We start from the raw sequence: 25,895 nt of genomic DNA, 5'->3' as shown, positions 1-25,895 counted from the left end.
CTGTCCTAGAAGGGTGGGAAAAGCTCTGAATTTGGAGTCAGCCGATAGCAGTTCAAACTCAGCTCTGAAACACTCTGATCTCTGGAAAATCATTCAACTGCCCTGAGTTCAGTCTGCTCATCTGTCTCATGAAGATAAAAAGAAAGTCTTCTTTACTGTTATGATCTGATTTGACACATGGGAAAGCGGTTGGGAAATTTTAAAATTTTGAGTTTGTAAAGCATTATACAAATGCTATTCTGAAGTAGTTTTTGAAATACAATCCCATATGGACTTGTCCTTTCCTCCTGGATTTGCCGTTAATTCCCTGCAGTGTGCTGCAGTTTCTTTCTCATCATTGTTTTCCAGTATTTCATCTCTTGTTCTTTATCATTTTATGTTTCTCCTCCCCCTTGTGTAGCAGAGCTCCTGTACATCAGCTCTCAGCGGCTTCAGCTTTTAAAGCAGTTGGCTGCCTCACCCACAAGTCACTGTGCTCACTAACCCGCCAGACCATGGGTTCTGGCTGGCAGGGATCTTGTTCATAAACATTATTTTATCCTCAGTGCCTAAGGAGCACCTGTCACACAGCAGGTATTTAATAAATGTCAGTGGGAATAATGATCAGCTTACTAACTGAGAAAAAAAAAAAACAATTTCAGATTTCCTTGAATTTCTCTGGCTAATTTAAGCTCTGAGTTTCTTGTTAACATTTGACTCCCCTTGACTTCTGCTTACACATTTCTATTCTAAATATTGCCTCTCTGTTTTACTACTTGTCTTTTTGGAGGATTATCCTATGATAGTTCAGTACACCTTTAAACATTTAAGACAATTTACATAGTTAAAGAAAAAGGAACCATATGCAGACTCTCCTCATCTTTCCTGAGCTTCTATCAACTGGATATTTTAAATAAATAAAGTCTGAAGAAGTATATTTATACAAGGGACTTAGAATACAATTATTTGCATTAACAAACTATTTTATTTGCTTTAAAAATGATTTGATATGACTTTCTTAAAAGAGCTAAGTTCTACTGCAAGCTAAATTTGTGTTCTATGAATAAGTTTTATCCCTAAACACATATTCATGAAAAAACTGCATCAAGTAAAGCAGCTAATAATAAGATACACCTTCAAAATTATGCAATTAATTAATGATTTTTTTCACTAAATCTCTAAAGCTGAGACTAACTACCTTTCAGTTAAAAAATAAGCGTCCTCAACTGAGTTAGATAATAGAAGATTAGGTAAAACACTATAGATGAAATTGCTTTGTTGACTTTTTTCAACTCTACAAATGTAAGAACATGAGCTTCGAGATAAAATAGACTGGCTTCAGATTCTGGCTCCTTTACATACCAGTTGGTTGACCTTGGGCAAACCACTAAGCCTCAATTTCCTCATCTGGAAAATGAGAATATTAAAATTACCTTGCAGTGCTTCACTAAGGATTTGGCCAGGTAAAGAACTGCCCCATAGGACTCATCACCTAAAGGGTAGCTATTATTAACCATATCCTGGTATCTATTAGAAAATAAACTCCAGGAGTACAAGAAGTACCATTATGTTTTAAATACTTAACACACTGCCTGGCACAGAACACATACTCCATGAATATTTCTTTAATAGATGTAACTATGATTGGAGGATGACAGCAAGTAAAACTGCTTGTTTCATCCTAAAGACAACCAGCCACTTCCACTAGAGAACAGCTAATCCCCCAAGTTATTTGGTGAAATCTTTAGCAAAAATCCCTGTCCACTGAGAATATAGCTGGTATTTTTCAAAACATCTTTATTAGGAAACTAAAGAAGGAAGGGTGTGGAGGGTGGGGAACTCGATTTCTTTTTTCAAAATACTGAAATCAATTCTTCTGTTATTTTAAACAAAGGTTGGCCACAGAAGGGCAAGAATGGCACAGTTTACTAGTCCCTTTGTCTCTTGGAAGTATTTGAGGAGGAAGGTAAAGGCATGGAATCCTGCCTTCCTATTTAACCCTTCATGACTTGTAAATAAACACATCCTCCAAAAGAAATAAAGGGGATTCATTTCCCTTATTAAAGATTATTTCATCTTATTACATGTGTACAGACAAGAGAGTAAAATCTCAAGGAGGTCTTTTCTTAAACAAATATTGATTTATAAAAATAAGCTGGTCCCCTGACACTTCCCCCACTCCCCAGAATTTCCCCCTAAAGAAAGTAGGTTAAATACACGCCTTTATCCCTTTTCTCTCTTGAAACTTCACTTCAACAACAGTAAAGGGATATTTTTAAAAGACTTAAACCCAGAGATAAAGGAAAAGAAGACAATAGCAAGCATATTTTGGAAGGTACAAAGCAAATAGATGAATAGCAAGTTTCTCAGCAGTCCCCCAAAGCTGAACGCTTAATCGTCAGTGGAGAAAGCTGGGAATAACCTGATTCATATACAGAGCCCCCCAGATGCTCATGTGCTGGCAGCCCTGGTATGGGCATCCACTTGTGGAAGTGGACGAAGGTAGAGCTAAAAAGAGGATGATGTGTTGAAAACTTGTTTAGGAAGAAATTAGAGCCCTCTGGTCCCCTTCTCTACTATGTAGCTGAGTGACTACCCACCCCTACCAGTACAGAAGTTAAAAGATGGGGTGTTATTCTGTGGAAACAGTAAAACAGAGTCTCAAAATTGGGGACACTAGGTATAGCCGAGGATAAAGGAGAATACTAGAAACAGAATAGTTCATATTTAAATACTTTTCCCACAAAGGTTCAAAACCAAAATAGCACTGGACTTCTCAGTAAAATATTGGAAGCCTGAGGCAGCAGAAGAATGTCTTCAAAATTCAGAGGGAAAAATTATTTCCAACCTTTAATTCTATAGCCATCAGAATTAACATATAAGGGTAGCAACACGGACGGACATGGAGATTATTGTACTAAGTGAAGTAAGTCGGACAGAGAAAGACATATATCTTATCACTCATATGCGGAGTCTAATTTTTTTTAAAAATGACATAAATGAACTTATTTACTAAACAAAAACAGACTTACAGGTATCGAAAACAAACTTACAGTTACCAAAGGGAAAACGTGGGGAGGAAGGATAAATCAGGAGCTTGGGATTAATACACACATACTACTATATACAACAGATAACCAACAAGGACCTACTACACAGGGAACTCTACTCAATATTCTGTGATAACCAACATGAGAAAAGAATCTAAAAAAGAATGAATATATGTATACGTATAACTGAATCACACTTTGTTGTGCATCTGAAACTAACACAACATTGTAAATCAACTGTACTCCAACAAAAAAAAAAAAATTTTTTTTTTTAAAAGAACATGTAAGGGTATATAAAGCCATTTTTTAGGCAGGCAGTTTTTTAAAAACTGTATTTCCTATGTATGTTTTTTCAGGAAATTACTGGAAGGTATGCTCCCTAAAATGAGAGACTAAACAGAGCAGGACAATGACCTGGATTCCAGGAAACAAGGGATCTAAAACAAAAGCGAGGCAAAGGAAATCTCAGAATGGTGGTCAAGGGATATCCCATGACGGCAATAGCTCCAACAGTCTAGACTGGGTCTAAGACACACTGAGATTTCTTTAAAAATAATCATTGATAGACTACCCCAAATATTTGAATATACAAGGAGAAAACATACACCAGAAGAAGTTTAGAGTTAGAAATATTAATACATGAAAAACAAGGAGAGTTATTAATCCCCCCCCAAAATCCAAAGTATTATTCCAGAAAGAAAAGGTAAACCCAATAATTTACCTTGCCCAACTGTGAATAACATTTACATAGTCATGATCATGTAAACACTGTTCTAACCAAAATGATATGTCTGTGTTGAGGGGAGACAGGAAGTATCCATGGTGGGGGAAGGGGTTTGCTGAGGGCAGGAAAGGATACCAGTTCCTCCTATTCCATAGATGTCAATGGATAGACCCTTAAAACTAGAAGAATGAAAAGAGTTACATTAAAATGTGATGTAAAGACATGGATGAAAATTTCAAGGGAATCTGCTAAAACAAAAACTGAAAGTCGTTGCTTCTTTCTTTGGAGTGTAAAATGATAAAGGTGGAGGACTACTATTTTTCATAAGAAGCATTTTAGAATTAAATTTACATTTTGTGTATGAAGCACTCTGATAAAAGTAAAAATAAAATTAAACAATAGCCCTGCCCCTGACAACCTGGAGATCAAGATAAAAAGGCTGGTAGCTGGAGGATTTAATATGTTTTGTACAGAAAAGGTTATTCAAAAAGGCTGCAAATTTTAAGTAGCTCAATTATACTTCATGCTTATTGGGAGTAAAGGGGGTGATTGACAGAAACTTATGCTCAGGTGATGAAACACCTTATGCTAAATGTACCTTCACTAATTGAAAATAGGGATGCTATACAAAATACAAAAGGTGTATATTTAAATGTAATTTGGGCTTCCCAGGTGGTACTAGTGGTAAAGAGCCCATCTGCCAATGCAGGAGACATAAGAGATGCAGGTTCCATCCCTGCGTTGGGAAGATCCCCTGAAGGAGGGCACGGCAACCCACTCCAGTGTTCTTGCCTATGAAATTCCATGGACAGAGGGGCCTGACAGGCTATGGTCCACAGTGTCACAAAGAGTCGGACACTACTGAAATGACTTAGCATATATGCACACAAATGTGATTTACAAACTCCCAGACGTCTCTTTCACTAGACCCTATTTGGAAATTTGAATCTCTCCTGTGATACTGCTTATTAAAACCACACATACAGTCTATTTAAATCAGTGTGAGCTGGATTATTTTCTATTCTATATTTTTTTCTATTTCTATTTTTTCTATTCTATATATTTTAAATAAAGTGAATATATGTCTATATTCACTTTAGTCACAAAATTTTGAAGCTTAGAACTCTATGTTAGGGGCAATTTTGTTCCATGAGAGAGAGGCTTGGATTTAGTTTATTTGCTCAAGAAACATTTATGTCTGTACATATAATCAAGTACTATAAATATATAAAGTTAAAAGTATATAGAAGTAGGTAAAAATCAAGTATTCTTACACATATATGCATATATACAAATGTATGTGTGCTTATTATGCCAAGGATGTATGTACATTATATGTTATTCTTCAATAAGTATTGCAAAAATATAATTAGCTGTACCTTTGAAAGAGAGAATGGAACTAGATTCACTGAGAGACAACAGAATGCTCACAGCACAGTTACTGCAGCCAAGCATCCTGAATTCAGATACTGACTTGACCACTTAATAGTTGGGCATATCACTTAACTTTTCTGTGTTTCTGTGTCCCCATGTACAAAAAGGAAATAACAACAATGGGAACCTTATAGTACAGTTGAGAGAATTTAATGAGCTGATACATGTAAAGCACGTACAATAATGGTTGGCAAATAGTACATGTTATATCAGTCATGTTGATGGTGATGTTAACAATACCTTACAACCCATCACCTATAGATCCCAACTACTGAACACACATACATACAAGTACATGCTCCCACGGGTGTTTACAAATGCTTTCTTGTCTTTGAACTAAAACACCATACTCTCATCTTTGAACTTATCCAGTAGGGGAAAAAAAGACTACCAATAATATCAAAATTTTAAGGATAGCAAAAATATTCCTTTTTCCCTCCACCTAATAGAATGGAAACAGTGTCAGACTTTATTTTGGGGGACTCCAAAATCGCTGCAGATGGTGATTGAAGCCATGAAATTAAAAGATGCTTACTCCTTGGAAGGAAAGTTATGACCAACCTAGATAGCATATTCAAAAGCAGAGACATTACTTTGCCAACAAAGGTCCGTCTAGTCAAGGTTATGGTTTTTCCAGTAGTCATGTATGGATGTGAGAGTTGGACTATGAAGAAAGCTGAGCGCCGAAGAATTGATGCTTTTGAACTGTGGTGTTGGAGAAGACTCTTGAGAGTCCCTTGGACTGCAAGGGGATTCAACCAGTCCACTCTAAAGGAGATCAGTCCTGGGTGTTCTTTGGAAGGAATGATGCTAAAGCTGAAACTCCAGTACTTAGGCCACCTCATGTAAAGAGTTGACTCATTGGAAAAGAACCTGATGCTGGGAGGGACTAGGGGCATGAGGAGAAGGGGATGACAGAGGATGAGATGGCTGGATGGCGTCACTGACTCAATGGACATGAGTTTGAGTAAACTCCTGGAGTTGGTGATGGACAGGGAGGCCTGACGTGCTGCAATTCATGGGATCGCAAAGAGTCAGACACGACTGAGCGACTGAACTGAACTGAACTGAATAATGCCTAGTTAAAGGCACAAATGCTGCCTTAACTGCTGTGTCAAGTTCCTGGACAAGTTACATCAAAAATTCCACCTCCTCTTTTCATGTTTTGAACTTACATTAAGTCAGTCAGATCAGCTTTTTTTAAATTAATAGTAAAATTAATTTTTGTTCTTATTCATATTTTGCAATTTTTATAATGAAATACAGTGCCATATGGCCAATGACTGCTTAACAGTTCTTTCATTGAACTTTCATAAAAACACTAATAAATGAAATAAGCATTACTTAAGCTTTTATATAAAATATTTCAAATACTTTTTACTTTGGAGAAAACAGACTCATTTAATTTTCTCATTTCTAACTTCTTTCAATCTAATGAAAACAAGAAAGCAATCTGCCTTAACAAAGCCAATCAATTTAATGAGTGGTAATATTTATTGAGGATATTAAACTTTATAAGCAGTTGAGAAATATAGGAAAAGATACATTCATTACGAAGAGCCTTTTTATAAGAAATATGCTCTATTAATATAAAACTTGGCCTCATCCTATCCAGTTTTATGGACAGAGGACTCTGAGATATATACTATCTAAAGGAAACAAAGAATCCTATATCCAATGTACCATAAATAGTGTGTGCATGTGTGTGTGTGTGTGCACTCAGTCATGTCTGACTCTTTGCAACCCCATAGACTGTAGCTCACCAGGCTCTTGTGTCCACAGAATTTCCCAGTCAAGAATACTGGAGCCTACTCAGGAAGAATACCATTTCCTACTCCAGAGGATCTTCCCCACCCCAGAAGTGAAACTGTGTCTCTTGCGTCTCTGGCACTGGCAGGCGGATTCTTTACCACTGGTGCCACCTGGGAAGCCCTACCATAAATAGACAAAATAGTTATTCTCCAAACTGTTTTCCTGGAAAAGAATTTTTACATTAAAGCAAAACTGTATGTCTTTCTCATAAGTTTTTCTGTGCCGGCAAGCAGATAATCAACTACATATCACAGAACTCCTCAGTGAGGATATATTTCACTAAGCAAAAAGTAAAAATTATAAACATTGTAAAAGTTACTTTAATCTGCTATCCTCTTAATTTATAAGTAAAGACTCAGGTTTTTTTCTTAAGTAACATTCAACACAATTTAAAACCACCAAAGTCAGATTTGCTTATCTTGGAAAATGAATACAACCTGAGACTCACCTCTCTGCAAATAAAAATTATTTTAAAATATAACATACTTGACCAGACATTTGAATATTTTAAAAACATGGTGCCTTTGGACTCCTACTTACATACTACGTAACCAACAGTTTTAATAAACAAAAAGTTTGATGAAAGCCTGAATTCACTAAATGATAAATGATAAACTCCAGTCTCTACCCTGTCAAATGCTAAACTCTGCAAGCTTTCAGTGTTAAGTATCTCTGTGTCAGTTGTTTATTTTTCCTTTCCCAGTGATTGGAGGTTTAAAAATATTATATTACTTATAGTTAGTAAATAAGAGAATTCCACTGCCAAATATTTGTACAAGATAATGGAACAGCCGACATTCTGTTAAGAATCCACCCGGATGAAACTAACAGTCCAAGAGCACTTGTGCTTAGAATACGTCCCTACACAAAGCCTTTGTTTTAGCCAAGTCTCAAAACGATGTCATAGCAGACATAGGCTGGGTACTTTCTGAAGGCCAATTATTCACCACGCTTCATGTGTCTTTACAAAAATTTCCCAAAAAAAGGCAACATTAAATTTCCTTTCTTTAAAGAATCATAAGTGAGATGAGTTCAATCTAGTTGAGAAAAAGCTAGAACCATACACCAGTTTTTGAAGAAATAAAGTCTTGTCATTCTTGAGCCCATGCAGAAAAGTGAGCTAAAGTAAGAAAGTGATTGGTAAGCTGTGGTCCTTTGCGCATGTTTACACTTGAGTAAAAATATAGAAAACTTTTTGTAATAATGTATCTTAATTTACCCTCCTTTCCATCTTATTGACACTGGTAATTGATGAGCTAGTTTCTCTATCAGAGATGCTAGTGAAGTTCAGATTAGTAGGTGTTTGCTTCACACGCAGTTCAAACCGCGAGACAGAGAAATGCGTTATGCCAGGATCAGAGGGACTCGGCCAAGGGCTATGGGTTCTCAGGGTCAGTGATGTATATCGTGACAGGTAAACCATTAAGGGTGAGACAATAAAGCAACTGGTCTCGCTAGACGGGTCACCACATATATAGTTTCTGCTGCTTTGTAAGCCAGGTCAGCTAAAGTCTACAAGCTTGGCCCCATTGCAAATGATTTACAGGGTGTTACTGGTCTTAGAAGAAGCTGTCTCTATGCATTACTGGGCTGTTCCTCACAATGCGAGACAGGGGTCTCCATCACCAGAGCCTGGAGGGAAAGTACAGAGGAAGTATCCCAAGCAACCAAAGGACGCTAGGCTTGATTCAATCCCAGTCACGCCTCTCACTCAGACCCAAACATGGTCAGATCCCCTGCAAACACCAGAGGGCCAGGAGTCATTACCACAGGCATCTTTAAGACAACATCAGTTAGAGTAGGATAAGAGATTGGAAATTCTAAGAGACTTATTAGATAAAAAGAGAATACATACTTTACTATCCATAATAACTTTTAAGTTGATCTATATTTGCAAAATTATATTCTAAATCACATTCTTTGGCTTTACCTTTATTTTCAAACAAGATACACATTTTAACTTATCTTTGCACATTTTTCGGAAAATCTCAAGCCAACTTGTTAAAAGAGTTTTAACAGAATTCCCTGGTGGTTCAGTGGTTAGGGCTCCACGCTTCCACTGAAGAGGTGACAGGGTCAGTCCCTGCTCAGGGAACTGGGGTTTTCGCAGACTGCATGGCAAGGCCAAAAAAATTTTTTAAGAATATTAAAGGGGAATGTATTCTTTAAATTTTATAAATTCATGAATACAAATATTTATTACAAGTGAAGAAGTTTATTGTTTTTTGGTTTTTTTTTTTGATAAATCTACTCGAGTAAAAGTACTTTGTTCCTGAACCAAAAATATGTATTTTCCTTTTTAAAATAATAAAATGTAAGAACACAAGCCTGTCTGTCCACAGTCATGCTTAAAGTTCAGGGAAAGAAAATCATATGTGAATAATGATATAATTACAAAATTTTCACCAAAGTGCCCAAACACCAGTAATAGAATCTAATTGGTGAAAGACACAATTTAATAGCACAAATTACAGATGAATTTTTTTAATGCATGTTTGTTACAACAAATATTTTAGTTATAAGAATGTTAAAAACTTGAGATCCTTGAAGACCTGCTTTTATAGACAGACTAATAATAATTTGAAAGGTCCCTATCCATTATCATTAGATAAGTGCTTCTAACGTGCTTAAAAATTTTGTTCTCAAACAAGTTAAGCAGTTCTGTAACAATCCTCTGCTACTAGTCAACTGTTTATGGAACGTTTTTTCCCCTGAGTCTGGGAAACTGTGGCAGCATTCCAAAGAACTACTGTTCTGACCATTCCACAAGAGCCCTTGTCTGGCTGGTCTCCCTGAGAGCACCCTTGCTGCACACCCAGTTTCCTGGTGCCTACTTTAGCTTGATATGACTATAACTTTGCTATTAAACCTGAACTCAAAACATCCAGAATAATAAAATTTTTATTTCTGATGTACATCTGTGAAAAATTTCTAAAACCTTAGCTAGACTGCCCCACCTGAAAACCTTTATTCCTTCATTAGTAAAGGCACATTGATAGAAGAAAAATACATCTTCCATTCTCTCTTCTATCATTAAAAAAGTTTCTCTAAATGCCAAGTCTGCTTAGCCCAGAGCGGCAGGATTGGGTAGCGATCCCCCGCCAGGTAAATGAGATAAGAGCCCAGAAGAAAGTAAGAAGGGATACTGCTTCAGGGTTATGTGGCAAAAGATAGAGCAGATCACATCACTCTTCAGCTCCCCAAACTTCACACTGCAGAGTATATGCACAGGATATTCAAGACATCCCCATGATTTGGCTTAAGTCACACAGTCAAGTCTTAGCCCTGCATGCCTGGCACACATCTCTCCAATGACCTACACATGCCCTTTGCCAAGCACTCCATGAACTTCTGAATCTTATCACAATTACTCTCTCCACTAGCCTTTCAATTCCTCAAAGTCCCTTGCTTCCCCAGCAAAGGTCTTTCTATCAACCTTTGCCCACCTCTGCCCATGATTCACCGGAATTCTGCCTTCCCCCTCAGATCTCAGTTCAAACGCTTCCTCTTGTCGCTATTAAATACTTCCCATAGAAGAAGCTATCTATCCTTCCTCATAGTGGTTGTTGTTGTTTTTAAGTACTTTAACAACACAAAAAAGAGCTTTTAGAATTAAAGTATTTTAATTACAAAACAAAAACTTCTCAGGGTCTCCTTAAAAGTTATCAGTCCGTGTCTTCAACTCAGCTGTGTAAATTCTGCACAGAAACTGGAAAATTTATATTTTAAATGGTTGTTTCCTAGAAGAGTCACTGAACAGATTCATATTTTTACTTAATTAGAAACAATTTTGACATTGGATATATAATCTAATAAAATTCCAGTATTCTAAAAGATGTTTCTGAAATGTCTTCACAGCTGTGACCATACTGAGAAAATGCATAGCTTCCAAATTATAAAGTTTTACAGGAAAGCCTGGTGTGCTGCAGTCCATGGGCTTGCAAAGAGTCAGACACGACTTAGCGACTGAACAACAGCATCAAAAACTGAAATAATATGGTAATCTAAAGAAAATTCAGGGATAATCGCTTATTTCTGAATAATTCAAATATATTGCTTAAGAGGAATACTAAGTGATACAACTACAGTGCTTATATACTTAAAATTAGTGTTTCTGTAATGTGAGCTGAGAAGATTCATCTTAATTTGAGCACATCATCAGAGCCTGTAATCACCCTATATCTGAATAAAGAAGGAAATGGGCTCTTCCCTGGTGGTTCCCAGTGGTTAAGACTCCAAGCTTCCACTGCAGGGAGCACAGATTCCATACATGGTCAGGAAACTTCCCTGGTAGCTCAGCAGTAAAGAATTTGCCTGTCAATACAGGAGATGCAGGTTTGATCCCTGGGTTGGGAAGATTCCCTAAAGAAGGAAATGACAACCCACTCCAGTATTTTAGCCTTGGAAATCCCATGGACAGAGGAGCCATGGAGTCACAAAAGAGTCGGATGAAACTAAGTGACTAAACCACCATCACCTACTGGCAACTAAGCCCCTGCATGCCACACAGCATGGCCAAAAAGAAAAAAAAAGAAAGAAAGAAAGAAAAGAAAAATTCACATTTTTCAGATATTGCATACAAGTAAATATTAAACTTCATTTTTCCAGAAAGTCTTTCTAAAAGTTATTTTCCTCATTATAGCTTCAACAATTCTTAATTCTCTCATCTTTTCTGTCATTTGCTTGACTATTGATTTAACTCTATTGCCTAAGTCTTCTAGACACTGATATGATTTCAAATGAATAGTTACTGCTCCACCCAGGCCAAAGGAAGTCAATAGCAAACGTGAAAGCAGAAACTCTACACAATTGCTGAATTAGCCTCAAGGGAGCATTTGCTGAAATCACCCTTTTAAGAGCATGTGCTGCCAGAGAAATATCTGTCACTGAACTCCACACAGACTGGGGACATTCACCAAATCGATGGGTATAGATTTATATCCCTTACATTTAGCCAAAGCTATCGCAAATGTATATATTAAGAAACAATATATAACAAAGCTTAAAATGCTTACTATGACAGAGTATACCTAAATTATACCAAAGTCAGAAATACAAAACCTTGAGCCATTCATACTTCAAACCCTAAAGTAAGCAAAAAGTCCAAAGAACACTCCAGATCCTGTCACAAAGACCCACCACTAAGGGCAGGAATATCATGACATTTCCTTTCAAATACATTTGCTTATGTGCTTTCCTGGGGTATAATTAGAGGCAATACGGCCAGCTTCATTTAAGAAACCAAGATGTGCAAACTGAGCCTCTGGATGCAGAAATGCCTGCATCATCTTTGGTTTCCTCTGACTGAAATTTTTGTGAGTTTAACAACTAAATTTTAAAACTACAACTTTAAAAGAATTCTAGTTAACATGTCAAAATAAAATGCCTATATTGAATGGGATATGTGTCTATTAGATTAGAAACACATAGATACTGAATAATATCCTGTTTCCTGATGTCAAGTAATACAAACATTACTATCATGTGCAAAAATACTATCTCAGCAAGATATGCTGAATTCAGCTGTCTTCCATCCAGTCCCCAAAGTCTTGGTCCAGACCCCATCCATGCTTCCAAGGACTAGGGGTTGTGCTCAGTCGATCAGTCATGTCCAGCTCTTTTGTGACCCCATGGACTGCAGCCTGCCAGGCTCCTCTGTCCATGGGATTTCCCAGGCATGAACACTGGATTGGGTTGCCATTTCCTTCTCCAGGGGATCTTCCTGACCCAGGGATCAAACCCAGCTCTCCTACTTGTGTATAACCACTAACCATCCTTCCCAAAGCCTCCATTCCTAAATGTTATCATTTCATCAAATGCTAGACACACTCACTGACCACAGTCCAAGGGAAAACATTAGACTCTCCTACAAAGATCTTCATGGTCTTCAGACTACTTCAACCACTTTTCACTGACACCATAGCCACCAGAATTTCTAAGTTTTGCCTAAACTTGCCATGTTCTTTCACAGTTCTTTTTTTTTTTTATATAAGAAATGCTTGTTTAATGTGGTTTGTTTTCTTCTTTTTTTAATTAATATATTTATTTTAATTGGAGGCTAATTACTTTACAGTATTGTAGTGGGTTTTGCCATACATTGACATGGATCAGTTGACCCTGAGGGATGGGATGGGGAGGGATGTGGGAGGGGGGTTCAGGATGGGGAACACATGTACACGGTTCTGTATCTTTGCACACAGTCTGCATGTAACTTCCCTCCTCCGCCAGAAAACTCTTATACACTTTCAACATCCAGCTCAAACAAAGACTCTCCTGCAAAATCTCCTGGAAACCTCCAGCTGCTCCTTATTCAGGGTTCCCACACTAATTTATTTATAACTTTAATGGTCTATTTTGCTTTTTTATTTTTTGCAGTCTCCCATTTCATCTCTGTATCTCGTGTTTATCACAGACTGGGTACTCAATATATGTTTACAGAGGGGAAAAGGAAAGACAGGGGCAGAAAAGAGGCAAGAAAGGAAAAGAGAAGCTGTCTGATTCTTTGATAGGATAAGGGAGAACTAAGGTTGGATTTTTAGAATTCCTTTTGTAATAAGAACATTAAAATATTATATACCTTTAAAAGTTGAATGACTACTGAATACGTTAGAATAATAGATGAAGCATATTTAAGTCTTATAGAAGTTATGCCAGCAATTAATTAAATATATTCCAGTCATTGGGTGGTGGAGTGAAACATGTACAGACTTTGAATGTAATTTGTATCTAAATGCTGATGAAAGCAACTAGCAGCTGTGTGTCTTTGGGCATCTTACTTTCCCTCAGTTATAAAATACATCTAACCATATAAAGTTGCTATAAGTATTTTCTGAGAAAACAGAGCGAAACTCTGGGCAGATGCTGAACATGTAATCAATGATATGATGGACCTTGACTTAGAAATAAAGGTACTAGGCTATCAACCAAAACTATTAGCAGATAATAAAGATACTTAATTTAATAGTTTAATTTTAACTTAATAGGTTATCAGTAGCATTATCACTATTAAATGTGTAACTACTTGAAAGAAGAACTTTGAGTCTGTAGGAAATTAACTCCAATTTAAAGATATTCCAGTTTTGCATTATGATTTTAAACAACAGAACACTGAGGATGGTTTATTTCTCCATGGCCATTAAAAATGTACTTGATTTCCATCAAGAGAATCATTTCAAATCTGGTGCAACCACTGGATATTTTAAGAAAGTTTAAAAGTGCTTCCACATAATCACTAGCTATGTGAAAATTCTCTGGGATAATAAGGGTGAAAAAAAATAAAACCTTTCCATTTATATATAAGGTACTGATCTTACACATGTGAGATGCATGCAACTTAATTTCTGACCAGGGCCTGACAAGTTGTGGGTTGCTGGCAGTCGAGTACATATTAACATCACACTCTGACAAATGACAATCTCCTGATGGTGACATTCAGCTGCTGTCGATATTGTAAACACGTCTGTTCAACCTGTTTACATTTCCCTTGTGCTGGCACCGCTTTCCTAATGCCTATGTTAATAGCAAGGTAGAACTGCAATAACAAATGAATTACACTTAGTCTACAGCTAAAAGCCTTGGGAAGTACCCATCTAAAGCTTAAAACCAATTTCCATTTAGCTTCAGTTTCTCTCTAAAATAGAAAAGAAGTTCTGCTACTGAAATTACTTTGAAAGTCATGGCACATTCAAGTTTATCTTCTTAGTCATTTTGGCTTGTCTTCCCAATATAATTGGGATTTAATTACTCATAATCTCTTCCTACAAATACATGGAAGTTTCTGTTCTGTGACAGTTTCACATTTTTAAGAACAAATCTGGTTACAGTAGGGTTGCTAACTTCAGGAAATAAAAATACAAGATGCTCATTTAAATTTGACTTTCAGATAAGAAAATGTTTTAGTAGATGTATATCCTAAATGTTGCAAGGAAAATACTTATACGAAAATATTATTCGTTGTCTAGCTGAAATGCAAATTTAATTGTATGTTTAGGAAACTTAAATTAGGCTGTTTTAACAATTTGTACCTATAATTCAATAGAAGGGTCAAATTCTTGATCACGATTCTCAATAAATCTTTTCCTACAGATGGCCTCCTAGCCTGCAGTTGTTTCTTTGGGGGGTGGGGGTAGGAGTCGGGTAGAGGGTAGGGGAGTTGTAAAGCTTCTTCTTGACCAGTCAGATGAATAATGGCATTTTGACTTTGACTTATGGTTAAGTAGCACCATCGCCCAGTTGTCAGCTCTTTTTTTAGTAATCATTCAAGAGATACGGCAGCTCTCAGAGATACAAGTTGTCTTTAAAAAAAGAAAAATGTTTCCTCCTCTAAGATAGTTTATGGGTCTTAAAAGTGAAGCATGATTTTGAATACAAGGAAGTGCACAATTTGGATTGAACGTATTGGGCTTTCTTAAAATTTACAACTACAATTAAGGAACCTTCCAAAGTTTTTTTTTAATTAGGATAAAAAGCTAAAGGACACAAAAGAAGAAACCATGAGAGTTGCCTTGCAAATATTTGCCAAAGACCTAATAACCCATCATAACCTGCATGAGTGCTGCCCCACTTTAACAAGCCACTATTGTCTGAACCTATCTAACAGCCAGGTTCCTGCCTGAAAATCTCATCCATCATTGTCTTCCAGACACCATCCTTCATGTGATGTGCTGACCACTTCTACTCACACTGTTCTAATTTTCTGGTTATTATTTGAGTTCATAAAAAAATTATTAAAGCAATAGGCAAGATGAATGGTTCATATTATCAAGCTGTTTGTAGTCTGATAATCTGGGCTAGTTATAAAAAAGGAAATTTATAATAAGAGAAAAGCACTGAACTTCAAACGTTGAAACATGTCTGTTGGAGACCCTGGTAAAAGCCCAATGAGAATGGACTTGGCAGTCAGAAACATGGAGGTGTGAATCAAAGCTTTACCTGTTAGTGCTGAGTGACCTTGGACATATTAATAAACCTCTCTGAACTTCGTTTATAATTATCTATCTTAGATGATTGTTGAGTTTAAGATGAAAGATTTATAGAAAACATTTTATACAATGTAAGATACATAATCCATATTAAACTAAGATACTTAAGTATTTAGGAAAAGGAAGCAATTAAAGAGCAAAATCCCTGGAGAAGGAAATGGCAACCCACTCCAGTATTCTTGCCTGGAGATTCCCATGGACAGAGGAGCTTGGCAGGCTACAGTTCATGGGGTCGCAAAGAGTCGGACATGACTGAGTGACTAACACACACACAAAGAGTAAAACAGTGTCGTGAAGGTGCTACACATATGTTGTTAGAACTAGACTGTGATGGTCTGAATACCATATACTCCATTTATTAGCTATGCAAACTTAGGCAAATAATTAAACCAATCTGTGCCTCATTCCCTTACCTACAATATGGGAATAATTATCTATCTCAGGCTCAGACGGTAAAGAATCCATCTGCAATGCACGAGACCTGGGTCCGATCCCTGGGTTGGGAAGACCCACTGGAGGAGGGCATAGCAACCCACTCCAGTATTCTTACCTAGAGAATCCCCATGGACAGAGGAGCCTGGTGGGCTACAGTCCATGGGGTCGAAAAGAGTCAGACATGACTGAGTGACTAAGCACAGTACATCTCATTAGAATTGTGGAGAGGACAAAACTGTTTAATTAATATAAAACTCTTTATGTAAATCTATACAGCCTGTAAGCCTTACGTTTTGTCAGTACTTGAGAAAAGTCAATTACTTTTGATTATCATCATCATCTTCATCATTATTACAATTTCAGGAGGCACTATTTCAGACAAACTGTAACAGGCTGTTAGTACTGAAACAGAAGTATTAGAAGAAATCCCTAGCTAAGAGAACAGCAAGAATAAGGGCAGGAAAGAACACAGCCAGAAAAGTTCGTTCACGGGTCAGAAAATTCAGTTGGACCAGAAAATAATGAAGTAAGAAAGCTAGAAGTGACAGATGAAAGTTTGATTGCAGAAGAGTTTGATGCAAGATTAAGGTGTCTCTAAACACTTCATTACCCCATTAAGAGTCTTTCAGGGTTTTGGAAAACAGGAGTAATGTGATCACTGTAGCATTATACTAACCTTGCAGCACTGACTTGGGGTAAATTAGAAAGAGAGAACAGAGGCAGGAAGTTTAGTTAGGGGGCTATGAAGTGTTTCAGTAAGAAGTCAGAAGAACCTGATCCTGGGCATTCCAAATGAGAATAGAAAAGAAGGCACACAGGATCCGAAAGTTGTAGAACTAGAACCTTAAGGGACTTGGCAACTGTTTAGAGAAAGAGGCTATGGAAAGAAAGCCAGAGGGGAAGAAAAAAACTGTCTGAGAAGCAGGTTAGTTATGAGCAACAGGTAACTGGGACCTAAGACTGCAGATCATTCTTCAAGCAAAGGATAGGTTGTGCTGGGTCTAGACAGGAAACTTCCTAGGAGGAGAGAAGCAGCCTGATGTGAATGGGGGAAAAACCGCCACAGATAGTCAAGGGGAAGAAACGACCAACGTGCGGATGGCAGCCATGGACATGGGGAACAGCGATGCACCAAAAGCTGCTTTATGGAAAAGAGTACATCCACTTTTGAACTGTGGTGTTGGAGAAGACTCTTGAGAGACCCGTGGGCAGCAAGGAGATCAAACCTGTCAATTCTAAAGGAAATCAACTCTGAATATTCATTGGAAGAACTGATGCTGAAGCTGAAGCTCCAATACTTTGGCAACCTGTGAAAAGAGCCGACTCATTGGAAAAGATCCTGATACTGGGAAAGACTGAGGGTAGGAGGAGATGGGGGCGACAGAGGATGAGATGGTTGGGTAGCATCATCGACTCAATGGACATGATAGAGTCATGTCAATGGACACTATCTTCTTCTCCAGAAGATAGTGAAGGACAGGGAAGCCTGGCATGTTGCAGTCCATGGGGTTGCAAAGAGTTGGACACGACTGAGCGACTAACAACAACAACCAGGCAAAAGGACAGGGGATGGGATACAGCATCATCAAACTACTCCAGTCATCCTCCTGAAGGGTGGGCTGATCCCTTGGGATTGAGCTTGGAGCTCTTCTCTAGCCTCAGTACTCATAGTAAATCTTACTAGAGGTCTCTTCAGACAGTAGTGAAACTGTCTATCCACTGTGTATAACCTGGTCTGATGGCAAAGGTTAGTAGTGCCTATATTCTCTGAAGTGTTTGAAGAATGAATGAATGAACAAATTACCGTCCCTTAGAACCTCAGCCCTCCACGCCACCTTTGCATCATAAGGTTCTTTCAGCATCACAAACTAGCTCCTATGCACAAGTCTCTATGATTCATCCTGCCCCAAGGAGAGCCCAAATTACCTTATTTGTCAAATTGTTTTACTTTCATTCAAATAACCTAAAGGAATGCATAGATGGTTTTCAAAATATGTTCCTAAAAGTCTTTGAGATTCTATGAAATATGTTATCCTACCCCTCCCCATCCCACAGTCCAGGAACCATCCAGAATCATACAAGTTGGGAGGAGGAAGAATCATATTAATAGTAGCCAGACCTAATGACTGTATACATGGGACATCATTGTAAGACTGTGGTTTTAGAAAATGATTCTGAGATTTTAAGTTTCGATACTTTATCCATCCTTTAAACTATGTTTTATATAAGTCCTTTATTTTATGTTTAAATTATTCTCCAAATTTCTTAAATTGCAACATAAGATTCCAAACCCTTCCACCTCCTTTCCCCTGAAAGAACAATGACATATTATAAATAAAATATAATCAAGATCATTGTATACCAAAGTGGACAGAAATGAGGAAATGGGCATGTACCCCTTCTCTGAGGGTAGTTTATTTTCTGCAGCATTTTCTGTTTTCCAGTCACGCGACCTGAAGAGTCATCATCCATGAAGCCAAGTAATACATTAACACAGGTTGTTCCTGTGAAATGCAAAGCTTTAGTTTAGCTTCACGCTAAGATTCTGTTTTAATGGGCTTGGGACGGAAGCCAGGCGAGCCCTGGTGTGCAGGAGCTGGCTCCGGAATGAGAATTTGTGCTCATCTCTCCCCAGCTCTGCATTCAGCAACACTGTGTTGGTAACCTAAAATTGACCATGCTGGGAGTATTTACACCACAGAAATCTTCAAATGCTACAAATCAGGGCTTTTTTCTGCTCAGGTATCTAGCATATCAGCACACCACTAAAAAAAATTTTTTTAAGTTCCCTATAAGAAATGAGTGCACAGATACCATTGAGAACTACTGCAAAGAAAGGGATATACTCAATAAATTGCTTTTGTAGGAGTCTGAAGTTTCCGCAATTACATGTTAGCAGTCTCAACTACCTGGTGCCACTAACATATTTTATACACTCAATGAGCTTCAAAAATCTATGTGTAAACTGTATTTTAAATGTTTCATATTAAAGGGGGGGTTGCTCATTTCTAAGCTAAAAATCTAATCATAGATTTTGGAATCATAGAAATGGAGTACTAAAGGGAATTTAAGAAGTAATTTAGTCCAATTCTTCCCAAATTAAAAAAAAAAAAAAAAACTAAGATTATGGAAACTGAGGCTTACTTCTTTTCACTAACCTAGGTAAAGGTGCTTGGTGCTTAGTCACTCAGTCGTGTCCGACTCTTTGTGACCCCATGGACTGTGGCCCACCAGCTTCACTGTCCATAGGGATTCTCCAGGCAAGAAAACTGGAGTGGGTTGCCATATGTAAAGGTAGCACTAGGATTATTATGCCTTTCTCTCTGTTACCTCCCCACCTGAATTCCATATGCGTTTAAGTGGTGGGTTTGTTTACAACAAGAAAGGAGAGAAAGAAACAGAATTCCATGATGACATCTCAGTTCAAGTCCCAAAAGGCTTATTGGAGCAGTAATAAGGTCCCTGACACTAGAAAAAAAACTCATACTTTCAAATGAAAATGTCAACATGTGGCCTGAGTGAAATAATTAGTGTACATATTTCTACACCTCATCTTCTGAGTACAGCAAACACTTGTACTGACATCATTTCTCATGGAAAGAACACTTCCCTTCTCACAGGATGTTGAACAATGACCACAGATTAGGGAACTGCTCTCACGGTTCCCTACGTATATAATCTCCTGCACTGATGAACCAATAATACAATACCGGTTGGTCTCTTTAACCACAATAAAGATGAGATATAAACACCATACCCATGCAAGTAGTAACAGATTTCTTTTCACTGTTCCACAGTATCCTAACATCCCCACGATGATTAGGAAACAGCAAACGGCAATCATGACCGGATGAACCACAGGAAAGTAAGTCAAAATGACAGCCTCCTCTACCCTGAAAGAAGAACAGAAAAGATGGTCGAATAGCAATATCCCATCTCGCTTTCTGCACACACAAACAGATATTCTTCTATGATACTTTCATTAAGTCTTTATATTATAAATAGAATAAAAAGGCACCCAAGACATAGCACAAGACACAACTGACTTGTGCACTGTGCTGTCACCAACTTGCTTGTTTGTTTCATGTTTTATCTTGTTTGGTTTAGTTTTTTATACAAGTGGTACAAAAAAAAAAGAAAAAAACTTCCCATCTCAGCTCATTTAAAATATATTATAAGATAGGGACCTACAGTTTAAAAAGTCCATTTAATATTAGCGCCGAAGCCTTAACTTTCATGAGGAAACCACATGAAACTTCAGTATTTCCCAGCTGAGAAGACTCTCTTCTCTGATCTGGGACTCCGCATGCAGTGTGCACTTTTCCAAAAATATGAAACACTGCTACGGAAAGGGAAATTGGTCTATATTATAAAGAAGGGAGGGAGATTCGTTCTCTGCTCAAAAACCATGAAAAATGATTAGCTAGAGCCTTAACAGTAAGAGTAATAACTAGGATAACAGAAAAAAGACCATTACTAAGTGCTTACTAAGCTCCATCCTGTTAAGGACTTTACAGAAATCCTTAGGAAAATTCAAAGAGGTATATAATTCCTATTCAGAGATGAAGAAAATGAGGCTCAGAGACATTAAGTAGTTTGCCATTTGTGATGTTAGTGGATTAATCCTTGAAATTGGGTAAGAAAATGACATGCAGGGTTTGGTTTTCATTAGCTCAGGAATATGAAGGCAAGAAAAAGTTGGCAATTATTTTCTTAAGGAAAAGTAGCTGTGCTGTCCATTGTAACAAATATGGCTTGGTTCAAACACTTCCAGGACAGGCAGGTGGTATTACCATAACCAGAGGTGTCCTCTACAAACAGCAGTATACCTTAATGAAAATTCTAGAAAATCCAAGTGTTACCATGGGCAGGAAAAACTTTCCAAATGATCGGGGGTGAGCACTACCATCTAAACAGCTGAGGGCAAAGTTTCTTAGAAATTAGTGTCTGAGGAAACCCTGATGAAAGAATTCAATCATTAATTATAAAACCTACCTTGTTTCTGCAGTTAAAGTCAGAACATTATTTAGGTAGTCCCTCATCCAAGCAGACACAGCCAACACGCTGATGGACATTAACTGTGGGTAAAAAATTACAAATTGGTGACCAAGAAGTTATTCATCATGCTCTGCAGGACTTATAACAAAATATTGAGGATTTTATTTACATAATTATTACGATTTTTCCTAATGACCATTTACCACCTGTTGAAATTTACTTTTACTATAAATATCTGCCATTCTGTTTTGTAATTACATCATAGCCACTAAATAGAATGTCACTAAATAGGACACGGAGAGCTGAACTATTAGAAAGACCAGGACAGGAATTTCACAGAACAACTAAATTATCAAATGTACAAGATGAGCCTAAAATACATCATACGTAAAAGCAAGGAAGCAATAAAATACTACTGATGTCCAAAAAGTTACAGGCACTAACTTCAAAGGACTTCCACTGGCTAAAGTTAAACAATTTGGCCATCAAAATAATACATAATAATAACAACTGCAATGGTTAAAACATCCAATACACTAAAGTCTACGAATTCACAAAAATATTTAAACAAAACTCACTAAACAGCTTTGGAGGATATTAGATATTCAACTCATCATTCAGAAAACTGATAAGAATCCAATGTTTATTCAATTTTTCCCATACAAACTAGAGAAAGAATCAAAGACTTAATGAAAGTTTTTACAGAAGAATATCAGCTAATACGTACAGAAAGCAAGATAGAATATCACTATTTGACAAGCTTTTCTGAAATAATGGCTCTCTTGGCAAAGATCCTCAATGACTGCCAAAATTATCAGGTCAGTAGCTCTCAGTCCTGTCTGTACATCAGAATCACCCAGGACACTTAAAAAAATTGCTGAGCCCAAGTCAACCCTGAATAAATTCTTGGAAGTGGAGCCTGTGCATCAGAAGTGTGTAAAGGCTGCACAGATGTTCTAATAGGTAGTACAGGGCTGAGAGCTACTGCATTAAGTGAAAAGGGACTGATGGGGACTTTTTAAAAAATATTCATTGAATTTATTTATTGGCTGCGCCAGGTCTTAGTTGTGGCACACAGGATCTTCAGCTGTGGCTTGTAGGATCTAGTTCCCTGACCACAGATGGAACTCCATCTGTGTTAGTCTTAGCCACTGGACCACCAGCTGATGGGGACTTTTAGAATGGGGACATAAAATACCAGATGCCCTGATCAATCTTAACATCACAGAAAGAGACAACAGAGATAACATCTCCCAATGTGATGCAATCAGAAGTACTCAAAGATACTTTTGAGGTATTTTTACCAAAAAGTCAAACGTGAATCTAATCAAGCCTCAAGCTCTAACTATCAGTTTACAGGAAATACAAAGAACAGATTTAAACTTGTTAAATGCCACCATGGGCATGCAATCAACAAAATAAAAAATGTAAGAAATTTTACAGAACAAATGATCTGGTTTCTTTAATTAAAAAAGCTGGGTCATTTGTAGAGATGTGGACAGACCTTGAGTCTGTCATACAGAGTGAAATAAGTCAGAAAGAGAAAAACAAATAGCATATATTAATGCATATATATAGAAAAATAGTACATTTGAACCTAGTTCCAGGGCAGGAACAGAGACAGATGTTGAGAATGGACATGTGGACACAACAAGGGAAGGGGAGGGCAGGATGAATTGGGAGATCAGGTTTGACATAAATACACCACCATGTGTAAAACAGATAGCTAATGGGAAGCTGCCGTATAGCACAGGGAGCTCAGCTCAGTGCTCTGTGATGACCTAGAGGGGTAGGATGGTGGGGTGTGGAAGGCAGGCTCAAGAGGAAGGGGATATATGTATACTTACAGCTGATTCACTTTATTCTATAGCAGAAACTAATACAATATTGCAAAGCAATTATACTCCAATTAAAAAAAAAAGCTGGCAAGTGGAATAAAAAGATGGAAGGTGAAACTGTTTTAACTTAAAAGAGATTGTCCAAGGCCATGTTGACCTGGTTTGGATCCTGATTTAAATGAACCAACCACAAAGAACCATTTATGAGATGATGGGGGATATTTTAACATGACTGGGTATTTGAAAATATTAGGAAATTATTATTTAGTATTGTAGATATGACAATGGTATTACTTTTTTAAAAGAATCTTTATGTTTTAGAGATACATGATGAATGGTTTAAAAAATAATCATGATGCATGGGAGTTAAGTGGGAAGTGGAGATTGTGTGCATAAATGGGGATTAATTATACTGTGCTCTCTACTTCTGTGTGTTTTAAATTGTCCATAATTAAAAAAACAAAATTAAACAGCTACTATCTAGAATATGTTCAAAATGAGTCTTCCTGGGAGGTTTTTCTAAGAGCTGAAGGTTAAACCTAAGTTCTAAAGGTCTTTCAGAAAATTTTCTCAAATGTGCCTTACCTTAAGTGCAATACAGTGAATTTCAGCTTAATTTGATTTTTAATAGTTTCTGGCATCTTAATGAACATTAAGTACCATTATGTTAGAAGTTTTCTTTAAATGCTGAAATAATGAACATACAAGACAGGAATGAGTCTTTACTGACTCAAAGAGTGGCCATAAAACATGCTTTCTCAAAAAAGGCTCCCAGGTAAGCACGACACCTGGAGCTCTGCGACCTCTTGTTCAGTGAAACATAGTCACCTGCCTGGAAAATCAACTGGTAACCTTATGTTGTCTTCATTTAGCTGCAAATACAGTAGATTCCCCCCTTATCCAAAGAGGATATCTTCTAAGAAATCCAGTGGGTGCCTGAAACCACAGAGTGTCTCAAATCCTGTATGTACTAATGGGCGAGTAGCAAATGCAACACGGCTACAGTAGACAAAGGGATGAGCCACATCCTAGACCTGACAGTGGGAGGTTTCATCCTGCTTCTCAGAACCACATAAAACTTATGAATTGTTGATTTCTGGAATTTTCCATCTAATATTTTAGGACCACGGTTGACCATGTCTGACTGAAACTACAGAAAATGAAACCGAGGGTAAGGGGAACTACTTCATTTACCTAGCACCAACCATCTGCCTTGTATTCTCTGTATCAGAGTCTCAGACCCAAAAAATGTATAAAAGTAGCAAGATCCCAGCCTCTGTGGAGCTTCTAGATAATTATAGTGTAAAATGTGACATGAAAACCTGTTCAAGGTCTTACAGATTCTGAATGGTAGAGCTGGATTCAAATCCAGGCCTTCATCTCTGAAGCTTCAGAGTTAGTCACTAACTACCTTCCAAATGCAGAAAGAAGCATTATGCTCCATAAACGGGAGGAGCTTCAGCAGCATGGAGGGTTTCTTTTTCAAAGGGGGTGGGGAGCATGGAGTAGCACGAGGATCATCTGTCTGTCGTGGCCAGGCTCAGTCTGAGCATCCGAACAACATTCTTTGCTGAATGAAGGCTCAGGGTTCAATGGCCTAAAACAGGTTAAGAACCTCTGGACCACAGCTCAGAGGAGAATGAGGCCAGTTATTACCATCCTCAAAAATGCCTTGTATGGGTTTCCCAGGTGGCTCAGTGGTAAAGAATCCACGTGCCAATGCAGGAGACACAAGAGACTCGGGTTCAAGCCCTGCATTGGGAAGATCCCCTGGAGTAGGAAATGGCAACCCACTCGAGTATTCTTGTCTGGAGGAGCCTGGCAGGCTATAGTCCAGGCTGTCACAATGAGTGGAACATGACTGAGTGACTGAGCACACACAGGCACACTTGTGAGCACACACACATTACCACCCTCATCCCTGTTGGGAGTGAAGAACAGATTGTAAACCTAATAAAAGTTCCCCAGGGGCTCTGTCACAGTGTATTAACTGTGCTTATAGCTCCTGCAAACTTGATGCTTTAACATCTGTTCTACATGCTCATGCTGGACACACCTTTGTCTGGACAAACCGATAATATGCCTGAGTCACCTTGCCTTGGCCACCTTCTACCTAACCTTAGGAGGAGTCCTTCTCCAAGGGACATAGCTTTCATTTTTAAATACAAATCAACCAATCCAGAGTGCACACTCCCAACCACTCCTTTATTGAGCTCTTTCATTCCAGGCCACTCTACACCTGCCCAAATCACCACAAGGTCCACGTGCCAGACAACTAGGGAGAGAGGCTGCTGAAAGAATTCAAATTAGCCAATCCAAAACCTATTTACCCTGCCTTGCCAGTTCCTTCTTGAAGAAGCCCCAGTAAAAGTACTTGCCCAGTGCCCTTCTCTCCCTGCCTCGTGATGGACCCCATGCTTCCCCTCTTGGCCCACCAGGATGAGAACTGTACTCTGTCACTTGGGATCTTCGAGTATAACACACAACGCTTTCAATGACAGTTATCTTCTGATCTGTTGACCCTGAAGTGAAGTAAAATGAAGTGAAAGTCTCTCAGTCATGTCTGACTCTTTGCAACCTCATAGACTGTAGCCTGCCAGGCTCCACTGTTCATGAAATCCTCCAGGCCAGAATACTGGAGTGG

The 25,895-nt window shown here is 37.9% G+C and overlaps 1 protein-coding gene across 2 annotated transcripts in view; it reads right to left on the bottom strand.

Moving 5' to 3' along the window:
* Nucleotides 1-25,895, bottom strand: part of TSPAN12 (tetraspanin 12) — a 66,880-nt gene that overhangs the window by 29,015 nt on the left and 11,970 nt on the right. For both annotated transcript variants that reach the window (XM_070369327.1, XM_005894410.3), the window contains 2 exons: nucleotides 21,411-21,493; nucleotides 20,173-20,308 (listed from right to left, as the gene is read on the bottom strand). In XM_070369327.1, the coding sequence (XP_070225428.1) occupies nucleotides 20,173-20,308; nucleotides 21,411-21,493 (219 nt within the window). The remainder of the gene's footprint in view (nucleotides 1-20,172; nucleotides 20,309-21,410; nucleotides 21,494-25,895) is intronic.

Source organism: Bos mutus, chromosome 4 (genome assembly GCF_027580195.1).
Source record: "Bos mutus isolate GX-2022 chromosome 4, NWIPB_WYAK_1.1, whole genome shotgun sequence".
In the NCBI taxonomy this organism is placed as follows: Eukaryota; Metazoa; Chordata; class Mammalia; order Artiodactyla; family Bovidae; genus Bos; species Bos mutus.
The sequence above is the reverse complement of the archived record's forward strand: the minus strand, read 5'-3'. Positions and strand labels throughout refer to the sequence as shown.